At 37.4% G+C, this 12,561-nt stretch overlaps 1 protein-coding gene across 1 annotated transcript; it reads left to right on the plus strand.

Annotated features, from left to right (window-relative positions):
* Nucleotides 1-11,205: 11,205 nt before the first annotated feature.
* Nucleotides 11,206-12,086, plus strand: LOC132347453 (ras-related protein Rab-2A-like). The gene has a single exon (XM_059893947.1). It carries the CDS (start codon nt 11,299-11,301, stop codon nt 11,935-11,937), a length of 639 nt encoding a protein of 212 aa, XP_059749930.1. The 5' UTR covers nt 11,206-11,298; the 3' UTR covers nt 11,938-12,086.
* The last annotated feature ends 475 nt before the right edge of the window (nt 12,087-12,561 follow it).

Below are 12,561 nucleotides of genomic sequence, written 5' to 3' on the forward strand. Positions count from 1 at the left end.
CTGCCTCTCCTCCAGTGTCTAGGAGCTAAAAAAAGAAATTCATTGGTTCATTTATTCAGTAAATATTTACTGAGCATCTATTGTGTGCCAGACATTGCACTAGGCTCTAGGGACTCAGAGGAAAAAATGTGCTTAAAGTGGGATCTGATAAAGGTTTCAAAAGAATAATCATGTGTTTATTCAGTCAAAGAAAACATAGTTTGGGAAGGAATATACCTGGACTAAGATCCTGGAGACCAACACTTAGGTGTATGGTCTTTAAATATGCCTAAACTCAGTCACTAACCAAGGAAAGAAAATGAAATAAGCAAGTTCTCTAATATCTTTGGGCTTCACTTGTTTATTTATAAAGTAGAGGGTTGGCCTCTCTGTTAAAATCCCTTTCAGCAGATTTCTTGAATAATCCAAAGTCTCCCATGACCTATCCTCAACCAAATATTACTTTCTCAACTAGAATAGCTTTCTACTTCCCTCCTCCATTTCTGTATATTAAAAGACTACTCAGTAAGGTCTATAGTCTACTTATGAAATTGTATCAATTTCCTACTTTTCATTAATGTATTAGTTATATAAGATGGTGCCATTGGGGGAAGCTGGGCAATGAGTACATGGGATCTTTTCATGGTATTTTTGCAACTTCTTATGAGTCTGTAATTATTTCAAAACAAAAAGTTTGTTTAAAAAACAACAAAATTCACAACCTACCTCAAAAATGAAATCAAAACTGATATTAATCTCTTCTTCCCCTCCCTCTATTGTAACATTCTGACTGTGTTACAGTTAGTTACAAATCCACCTGCCTCTCTTAATTTTAAACTCTGAGAGATAGAACTGCATCATATTTATCTTTGCATCCTCCGCAGACCTTAGAATATTTGCTTTTCTAACCCAGGTTCATTCAATTAAATTTAACAAACTGAGTTCAAGACACTGGTTAAAACATTTCCTCACATCTCTTATCTCATTCGGGAAGCTCTGCCTTACATCTTGCTTTCCTTTTCATGGCATTCAACGGAATCTGTATGCAGAATGTGTGTAGGCATATGGTTCACATACTGATTTGCTCAAGGTGCCTACCAGTAAAATGTGACTGGTAGTAACACTCACCTGGATACCAAGGACAAAGAGAGTTAATTAACCAGTGATGGCAGAATACAGTACATAAATAATGGAGCATGAGAGAAATAGGGATTGTGTTATGTAAACATTCAGGTCCTGCAATATTCTGTTCTGGATTTGGTGTTCAAATGGAAGACAATTAAAATAAAGTACACTCCTATTTGGTTCTGAAGATGCTTTCTCTAAAGCTTTTTGAGATCTTGCAGCTCCAACATAAAAACATACATATATAATGTGGATTCCTGGAGATTAACACAAGAAGGGGCTCCAAAAGGTCATTGCTACCCTCCTATGACTTGTATTTGTAACAGCTGGTGGCAGTTGGGATCAGTCATCTGGTAGCTGCTGAGACAAAAATTGCTATGCCTATATATTTTGTTACTTGTTAAACATAGGTCATTGCAAATTATAAAATGTATTGATAATTTCAGTAAAATTAAATTAAATTAAAAAATTAAGCCAGTGGCAACCACTATTTGAGAACATAGGTAAGCTATGAAAGAAAAAAAAATAATGTCCAGGATAGAAAATTGCAAAAGCTAATAATTTTTGAGTGTTTAAACTGTATAATTTAAAATGGTATTTGTACTTGATTTTGCCTCTAGGAATAACTGGTGAATGTTTAGAAGTATCCCAATCATGTATAAAGAGAATGTAATTTCTTCTAACAGTTATTTTCCCCAAAATGTTGTTGATTATAAATATAATCAAATTTAATCAAACAATAAAAATTTAAATAAAAACTACAAAAAATATTTTGCTATTTACTTACTTTACTTGAATGCCAGTTAAATTTTATACTGGTTTTGTATTAGCAATCTTTTCTATATTTGCTTTTGATCTGAACATATAGCAGTGAAACTTCCACATACAGAAGTTGCTCATCTGACAAACTGGACCAATGTGACAGATGTGACCAAGGGAGTGAATATCATTAAAACCACCAATGTATTTACTATTTTGACTTATTTTGGAGACCTTAATAAAATTAAGAAGCTACCATACTGGATGAATTAAAACACAAATATGGATTCAGTTTTGTAAATTAAGATTCATATGACTCGTAACAGAAAGCTAAACAATTAAAATAGAATATCTTTATGTCGATATTAATAGACAACAGAAGACATAGTATGATCTCTACCATTGTAAGTAGCTAATTATATAAGCATCACTGGTCCTCTGAAAAGCTGTCTTCAAAGTCACAAGTTATGTGATTGCTGTGGTAGGCAGGATATAGCCTTCCAAAGATGCCCATCCCCTAATTCCCAGAACCTGTGAATGTATTCTGTTATATGGCAAGGGCGAATTAATATGACAGACAGAATTGAGATTGCTAGTGAGCTGACTGAAAAATAGGGAGATTATCCAGGATTATCTGGGCAGGCTCAATGAAATCACAGGGTCCTTAAAAGTAGTAGAGGTGGATGGAAGACTTAATGTAGTGATGTGATGTGAGAAAGACTTAACCAGCCATTGCTGGCTTTGAAGATGGAGAAAAGGGCTGTAAGAGAAGGAATGCAGGTGGCCTCTAGAAGCTGGAAAAGAAAATGGATTGTCCCTAGAACCTCCAGAAGGAACACAGCTCTGCTGACACCTTGATTTTTGCGCAGTGAGCCCCCGTTCAGACTTCGGACCTCCAGAACCGTAAAATAATAAACCTGTGTTGCTTTAGGTCATTAGGTTTTTTTGTAATTTGTTACAGCAGCAATGAAAAAGTAATACAACAACACTTCCAGTTTCTGGTTCTGCACGTAAGGAGCTTGGAAGCCGCCACAACATCCTATCAACAAGTAAAAAGCTGAACAAACTGAAATGTCAACAACACTTCTGCAATACATAAAAGAAGGGAGGACACAGAGCAAACCACTACCCCCAAGACTGGAAGACCTACAGGTAAATATAGAGAATAACAGAACAGAGACTGACAACTGTTAACTGCCTGCTGCAGAAACCAGTGCCAGGGTAGGAAAATCTGAACTATAATTGACACATTACGGGAGGCTCAGTGCAGACAACTCTGAGAGTCAACAACCAGAGGGAGACCCAGTCATAGGGAGGGTCCCACAATTTTGTGAAATTTACCTCCAGGATTTTGGCCAGGTTCTTATAGTAAATATCTGAGAAAAATTGCCCTAGTGCTTCCAGCAGAGGTGGAGGGGGGGAGGGGGAGTGGGGAGGAATCATTTTGAAATATAGCAGAGCACTCTGTTCTTCTAAACAAGGCCCTCAGAGGAAACTAGTTAAGCAGAGCCTAACCTGCTGGGATATTTTCACAGCATACCAAAAGGCAGAAATCACAATTTGAAAAGACAGAGCAAGCATCAAAACCAGACATGGCAAGGATGTTGGAATTATCAGACCAGTAATTTAAACGGTATGATTAATATGCTAAGGACTCTAATGGATAAAGTAGGCAGCATGCAAGAACAGATGGGCAGAATAAGAAGAAAGATGGAAATCCTAAGAAGAAACTAAAAAGAAATGCTAGAGATCAAAAACACCTCAGCATAAATAAAAAATGCTTTTGATAGGATTACTAGTAGACTGGACACAGCTAAGGAAAGAATCTCTGAGCTTAAGGATATCTCAAGAGAAACCTCCAAAACCGAAAAGCAAAAAGAACAAAGACTAAAAAAAAAATTTAAAAACCAAAAGAACAGAATATCCAAGTACTGTGGGATAGCTCAAAAGGTGTGACACAGGCATAATGGGAATATTGGAAAAAGAAGAAATAGAGAACAGAAGAAATATTCAAAACAATAATGACTGAGAATTCCCTCCAAATTAATGTCAGACACCAAGATCCAGGAGTCTCAGAGAACACCAAGTAGGATAATTGCCAGAAAAACTATACCCAGGTATATCATTTCCAAATTACAGAAAAATAAAGATGAAGAAAGAATCCTGAAAGAAGCTGGGACAAAAAATCCTTAGCCACAGAGGAACAAAGGTAAAAATTCATCAACTTCTCCTCAGAAACCATGCAAGCAAGAAGAGAGTAGAGTAAAATATATAAAGTACTGAGAGAAAAATCCCACCAACCTAGAATTCTGACCCCATGAAATTATCCTTCAAAAGTGAAGGAGAAATAAACATTATCTCAAACAAAGATTGAGGGAACTTGATGCCAGTACACCTGTCTTGAAAGAAATATTAAAAGAAGTTCTTTAGAGGGAAGGAAAATAGCATACACCAGAAATTCAGATCTATTACATAAAGAAAAGAAGAACATCAAAGAAGGATTAAGTGAAGGTAAAATAAAAACTTTTAGTTTTTCTTAATTACAAGTAACAGTTTGTTCAAAATAATAATAGCAGCGGTGTATTTGATTATGTATGCTTATTATACATCATTTATTTATGTATTTATTTATTTATGCTTGTATATAAGTGCAGTGAATGACAGCAATGATACAAAGAATGGGAGGGAAGATTTAGGATTACTTTATTATTATAAGGTATTCACACTACCTGTGGAGTGATGAGATTAACCAACACACAGGTCAAAGAAGAAATCTCTAGATAAATTTTAAAATATTTTGAACTAAAAGGAAAATTAAGACAACTTATCAAAATTTGTGGATGCAGCAAAGTGCTGGAGGGAAATTTATAGAATTAAGTGCATATATTAGAAAAGAAGAAAGATCACACACTTAGTTGAAAAACCAACTAAGTTTCACACTAGGAAACTAAAGAAAGAAGATCAAATTAAATCCAAAGTAAGCAGAAGAATAGAAATCATAAGAATTAGAGCAGGAATCAATTAACTTGAAAACAGGAAATCGGTAGAGAAAATCAGTTAAACTAAAAGCTGTTTCTTGGAAAAGGTCAATAAAATGGATAAGCTTCTTGCCAGGCTAAGAAAAAAAGGGAGAAGATACAAATTACTAACATCAGAAATGAAATAAGGGACATCACCAAAGTTCCTATGGACAATAAAAACATAATGAAGGAATATTGTGAACAACTCTATGTTCACAAATTTGATAACATAGATGTAATTGACCAAGTCCTGGAAAAATACAATTTGCCAAAACTCACATGAAAAGAAATAGACTATCTGAATAGGCATATGTCTATTAAATAAATTAAATCAATAATGAATAATATTCCAAAAAAGAAAGCACCAGGCTTAGATGGTAAAGTCTACCAAATATTTAAGGAAGAAACTATCCCAATTCTCTACAATATTTCAGAAATTATCCAAATCCTCTACAATCTTTCAGAGACAGAATAGTTCCTAGCTTATTCTATGAGGGTAGCATTACCCTAATATCAGAACCAGACAAAGACATGACAAGAAAATATTACAGACCAATATCTCTCATGAAAACAGAGGCAAAAATCCTCAACAAAATATTAGCAAGTCAGACCCAACAATATAGAAAAAGAATTACATACTATGACTAAGTGGGACTTACCCTAGGTATGAAACATTCGAAAATCAGTTAATGCAATCCAACACATCAATAGGCTAAAAAAGAAAAATCACATAACCATATCAATTGATGCAGAAAAAACATTTGACAAAATCCAACACCAATTCATGGTAAAAACTTTCAGTAAACTAGAAATAGAGGGGAACTTCCTCAATTTGATAAAGTATAACCACAAAAATCCTACAGCTAATGTCATACTTAATAGTGAGAAACTCGAAGTTCTCCCACTAAGTTCAGATACAAGGCAAAAATGTCCCCTCTTATCACTTTTTTTCAACATCATACTGGAAGTTCTAGCTAATGCAATAAGACAATAAAAGGAAATTAAAAGGTACACAGATTGGGAAGGAAGAAACAAAACCATCTTTGTTCATAGATGACATGATTGTCTATATAGAAAATCTGAAAGAGTTGATAAAAATACTCCTGGAGCTAATAAGGATTATAGCAAGGTTGCAAGACACAACTTTAATATACAAAAGTCAGCTGCTTTCTAAATACAGCAATGAACAATTGGGATTTGAAATTAAAAACACAGTACCATTTAAATTAGTATTATCACTAATGTAAATCTAACAAAAATGTACAAGATCTGTATGAGGAAAACTACCAAACTCTTATAAACAAAATCAAAGAAGAACTAAATAAATGAAGAGATAGTCCATGTTCATGGATAGGAAGATTCAGTATTATCAAGAGAAGAGTTCTTCCGAACTTAATCTACACATTCAATGCAATCTCAATCAAAATTCCAGCCAGTATTGAGAAACTGATTCTGAAGTTTATATGGAGAGCAAAGGACCCAGAGTAGGCACCACAATATTGGAGAACAACAAAGTTGGAGGACTGACACTACTTGACTTTAAGACTTACTATAAAGTTACAGTAATCAAGATGGTGTGGTACTGGTGAAAGGAATAGACAAATAGATCAACTGAATAGAATAGAGAGCCCAGAAATAGGCCCACCTAAATATAGTCAATGATTCTTGACAAAGGTGCAAAGGCAGTATGATTGAGCAAAGATATTCTCTTCAACTAATGGTGCTGGAACAGTTGAACTTTCACATGCAAATAAACCAACATAGACACAGAGCTTACATTTTTTACTAAAACTCAAATGAAGCGCAACCAAATGTAAAATGCAAAACTAATAAATTTTCCTGAAAATATTCTATATATGTATTTGTTAGTTTTTTATCTTTAGAAAAAGGACATCATGCTGTCGATACCTTTTAGGACCCATCGACCTCTTTATAACAACATTAGAGGTAGCCTCCAGTGTCCACACAAAAATCCCAAGTTAAATGCCTGGTACTGACTTTTCAGTTCAGATTTGTACTCTGTCTTTCTTGTGACTTACCCCCTATAGAAGGATGTTTGATGTTTTGCTACCCAGTATCCAGTGTTCACCATCCTAGTAAATAAACCTAGTTTCCATCTAAGGGAACCCCATACTCCTCCACTCTCAGTGCTCATGGCCAAGTACAGTCTCACTCCAGCCTTGGGAATGGTTCACATTGCCCAATCCCAAGCCAACCAGCAAACCACATTCGACTCTCTGATAACTTTTGCCTCTCCAATCACAGTGAGTCTCATACCTTGTTGGGGGTGAAGGGTCAAAAAAACTCTAACGTCTTCTGGGTATAAAGAATCTAAGGCCTGGAACTACTCCATCTATTTTGCTACCATAAGAGTAGGACACTCTCAGGTGCACAAAGGAAGAGAGCTGGGAGATGTGCAGAAAGGAAGAGCCGGGGCTCAGGTGACATGACTAAAGTCTCTGAATCAATCCATTCCTGAAGCTCCAGACCTACCCAGTGACTATTCCATTACCTGAACAAACAAGTCTCTTTTGTGTTTGTCAGTGTATATTTGGTCTTATTTCACTTGATATACAAAATTCCTTAACTGTCAGCACCCTCCTATGTAGTAAAAGGAATCTGCTAAGCAATTTCCAGCCCTGAGGGGGAAAACAGATACAGGCAAAGAAGTGCTTACACAATTAGTAAAAAAATATTTAAGACAAGTAAGACAAATTAACAGTCCATATTCCAGAAAATGACACCTTTTCAAATTGGCTGTATTGCTTTAATGACCGCACCTAGATTTTAAGCTCCTAAGACACGTAGTCTCCTAAGTGGCAAAGGTAGTAGAGCCAGGTGGAAAACTCATGAGGCTTGATGGAATCTTGGTGCTTCCAGTGGGTGACCTTGGGGGATTAATGTAACACTTTTGAAACTCAGCTTCCTCAACTCTACCATGAGACTAACAACATCTCCTAGCAGGGTCTTTGTAAGAGTTATATGAGATTAGAAGTGCTTGACATAGAATAGGTGTTCACTATGTTGCAAAACACGGTGGTATTCTTTTTATTAACAGAAGCAGTGTGTGTTTTACCTCAAAAAATCATTATGTGAGCTGAAATGGTCCACAGCTTGACTAGCCTGGGATATCTTATGTTACAAGTGGGACCTGATTTTTCTTTCTGTTTGATGTTTTTCCCTTTCAGTAATTCCTTCCTCGTCCAGAATAGCGAGAGACCCGAAGAGTATGTCTCAAATGCATCTACCCACCCTTGAGGCCGTTGGCTGCGCTCTCTAACTCCCACTGTTGGCACCCCAGCTTCAGCACAAGTGCTGCTTCGCTCTGGTCCCTGCTTGCACAACTGCCAGCTGGCAACCCTGAGCTGCCTTCGTGGACCTCTCAGGAGTGGTGCTGACGACGAGGTTGTTCTCTTCCTCCGGGTCAGCAGTGTCACACCCACACTGCTATCTGCTTTGTTCGTCTATCGGACCTCACTGCTGTCTGTGATGTTTCAATCATTGTCCTTCCCACTGTATCACCTTTGCCACTTCTCACATCTGTTTCCAGCTACCCTGCCTTGATTCCATAGCCAGGTGCTCTGGTCTGCTCCTCTTCCCCACCCCCAGGCTGATTAATTCTACTCCATAGCACTGGATAAAACCCACAGAGCCATTTTCTTCTCTAAGCCTCTACTCCAGGTTTCAGTTCATGAAATACCAATATGCAATTTTAACAAAAGAAGCTCACCGTGGTCTCAGTCACTAAATCAGCTCTAGGAAATATTTCCCTATTTGTGTATTTCCATTCTGTATTACAGCTTTCTCCTCTAGTATAGTATGTGGCTATAAAGTAGTGGGTACAAATGTGATCCAATTTATTTTTCATGCAATAAATATAAATTTAATGTTTTATTATAAATTGCTGCTAGTGTAAAAATTTACCCCTTATGATAGCATACTTTATTATTTTTGAAGTTGCCAAGGTGATCTTATTTTATTTTATATAGTTGATAACTTTATTTTGCAATTGACAGAAATAATTTCAAACTAGGATATACTTTCTCTACAAAGCGAATAAGTAGTATTTTCATGTGAGTACAGAGAAAGAATTGACTTCAAATAGAAGTGGAATAATAGAAAGGATCGTGTTTCAATTTTATAGTCTTTCTGTCCATGATACAACATTTGACTTATAACCTTCCTTTTATGTTCACCATCTGCATACTGCTATGACACAGGCAATGTGAGATGAGTCCAGGTCGTTTGGCTCTGTAATATTAAGTATGAACATAACATCTAAATAGAATGAGCCTTGTCTGGGGCAGTGGACTAGAAGTCATATAATTTCTATCTCTCAGTCACCATTCATTTGTTATGTCCTTGAGCAAATCATTGAACCTTTCTATTCCTCAGACTTTTCTATGAAATAGGATAATACCTATTCCCAACACAGGCTCTTGTAGAAAAAAAAACAAAATTAAAACTGTCTGGCATTTTACATAAAAGGGCTTGAGAAAATAATAATTCCTGGGCAGTAATTTGCAAACAAAACCTCTCTACCTTGGCCACCACCTTTATATATGCAGATTCCTTGTTAACCTCAAGAGAGGGAAACAGATACATAACTCTAGCTAAGAGCTCAGACTAATATAATAATAATAACATCTATCAAGCACTTACTATGTGTCAGGCACTGCTCTAAGTGCTTTACATATATTACCCCTATTAATCCTCACACTAACTACATGAGGCAGGCACTCTTGTTAGTTCACCTGAGTAAAGTTAGTTATTAGGCAGTTGAGAAAAACCAGGCAGCAGGAGGTTAACTAAACTGCCCAAGGTTATTCAGCTGGCATGCAGTGGAGCTACGTTTAACTCTGGGGTTGATCCAGAGCCTGAAAGCCCCAGGTCACCCCCTGGGGGCACAGCCATCCCCACTCTGCTTTAACATTTCCCAGGACCACAGTAGACCTATGCTCGCCTGGGTCTGGTACCTGGATGGGTTCTGTTTGCCTAAAAAACTAAGAACCATCCAGGGGATCCAGGGGAAAACTCATCCCGAAGAAAGTGATGACCAAGGAGCACAGATTTGGATAAACTCTCAATATTGGGAGAGACAGATGATTTTTTTCACCATCATGATGCCTGTAACTTGGAATGTTCTTTAGACAGGCCAGCCACTCAGTTACTCAATGGATAATTATCAAGCACCTACTACGTTCCAGGTACTGTTATTTTTGCCAATTAAGACATCAATGAACAAGAAATATAGAGTCCCTGTCTTCAAAACAATTCCTTCTTATTGGGGTTGGCGAGGAGAGAATAACAAATAATAAACAAGCAAACAAATAAATAACTAGCATCATTTCAGATATTAAAAATTGTTATGACAAAGACATGGAAAGGGCTTGTTTCTGAGTCCTATGAAGACAAGAGAGTAAAATGTAAAAAACTGGTTTTTGGAAAGCCATTCAAGCACGTTTAGAAGCAGAGTTTGTAATTTTTATAACAGTGGTAGGAATGGGAGGGTATTTTTCTTCCCTGAGTTGCTGTGGGAGTGGGGCAGCAGAAACACCGTAGCCTAAGCTACAGGCTAGAACAGCCTTCACATTTTCATCTATGCTGGAGAAGAGACATTGTTCTTTATCCTAACAGAAAGATGGGTCAACAACAAGAATAAGGAATTCACCAAAGAAAATAAATGTAATTATAAACGTGAAACAACAAACAGGAAAACAGAGCTCACTATTATTAAAGTAGTGAAAATCAAATTGTGATGCTTTACCTTTAATTAGGTTGGTTTGAATTTTTAAAATATATAGTATTGAGAAGAGATATGAAAAAGCATAAATAATTCTGCTCAGTAATGATTTATTGAGTGTTTACTATGTTCCAGGTGTCTTGCTAGACACCAAGGGTACATTCATTTCTTCAACAAACATTTATGGAGCATCTACTATGTTTGAGGTGGTTTGCTGAAGACTGCTGGTTCCTGGTGTATAGGACAGGAATGGTTCCCGCCATTATGGGGCTTACATTCTAGCAGAGGAGACAAACATTTTAGAGCACACACAACAAAATATATACTTAAATAGTGAAAATGCCTATGAAGGAGATATTGTGGTTTCTACGGGAGTTAATAATTTGAGAACTAACCTCATTAGGGCAGGAGAATTTTCTTTTGAAAAATTAACATTTGATTGTTCAGCCGGGCTCCGCTGGGCGCTGTCTTTCTTGGCTCAGACGGTGTCGGTTTGTCCCGCTTCCTCTCGGCCCCTCACTCCCGGCGGCTGACGACGTCGGCGGCGGCTGCGGAGGGCGGGGCCTGGCGTTTCGAGGCCGAGCGGCGCCGGGGTGAGGGGCGCGGAGGAGGAAGAGGAGGAGCCCGAGCAGGAGGAGGAGCCGTGCGCCCTGGCACCGAGCGGCCGCGGCCATGGCGTACGCCTATCTCTTCAAGTACGTTATCATTGGCGACACAGGTGTTGGTAAATCATGCTTATTGCTACAGTTTACAGACAAGAGGTTTCAGCCAGTACATGACCTTACTATTGGTGTAGAGTTCGGTGCTCGAATGATAACCATTGATGGGAAACAGATAAAACTTCAGATTTGGGATACAGCAGGGCAAGGGTCCTTTCGTTCCATCACAAGGTCATATTACAGAGGTGCAGCAGGGGCTTTACTAGTGTATGATATTACAAGAAGAGACGCATTCAACCACTTGACAACCTGGTTAGAAGATGCCCGCCAGCATTCCAATTCCAACATGGTCATTATGCTTATTGGAAATAAAAGTGATTTAGAATCTAGAAGAGAAGTAAAAAGAGAAGAAGGTGAAGCTTTTGCACGAGAACATGGACTTATCTTCATGGAAACTTCGGCTAAGACTGCTTCTAACGTAGAAGAGGCATTTATTAATACAGCAAAAGAAATTTATGAAAAAATCCAAGAAGGAGTCTTTGACATTAATAATGAGGCAAATGGCATTAAAATTGGCCCTCAGCACGCTGCTACTAATGCCACGCACGCAGGCAGTCAGGGAGGACAGCAGGCCGGTGGGGGCTGCTGTTGAGTATGCTTTTACTGTCTCGCTGCCCAGAAGGGGCTCCTCACCTACCCTTTCACCCTCTCCTCCTGCTCAGCTGAGACATGAAACTCTTCCAAATGGCTTTATGTCACAGAAGAAGACTTTAATCCTTCAGATTCTTGTATAACTTTGAATAAATGGTTAATTATGTTCACTTAAAAACACAGATTTTGGAGATTGTATTCATATCTATTTGCATTTGATTTCTAGGTCAATTGATGTGATTATTTTTGTTAAATGTTGTCTTGTGCCCTTACCTACGAACTGAATTGTATTGAACACTACAAAGTCATCTTGAGTATTTTAAATCGGTTTGTGTAGTTAGGTTTCCCCACACCTGTGGTTACCTAATGTTTAATATTATAGAACTGTCCTCAAAAGTTTGTCAATTTTCAAGGCTATAAGGAAAACCGAAGGACTCTTTTAATTCTGTATTTATCATTTACTTTCTGTATATATAGTTTAATAACCTGCTTGGGTGTAATTTGCCAAGCTTGAATTCTTTAATGCATTTGCATAAATTCTATACTGTTTAGAGCTTAAAGCTACAGAAGCATCGTTAGGAATTGCTTGGACACTGAATTTTAAACTTTTTGACATTGTTATCAA

The sequence above is a fragment of the Balaenoptera ricei genome, chromosome 14, assembly GCF_028023285.1.
Source record: "Balaenoptera ricei isolate mBalRic1 chromosome 14, mBalRic1.hap2, whole genome shotgun sequence".
NCBI classification, from domain to species: Eukaryota; Metazoa; Chordata; class Mammalia; order Artiodactyla; family Balaenopteridae; genus Balaenoptera; species Balaenoptera ricei.

Coding starts and splice junctions, on each gene's coding strand:
- LOC132347453 (XM_059893947.1), top strand. CDS start 11,299: ATGGCGTACGCCTATCTCTTCAAGTACGTTATCATTGGCGACACAGGT.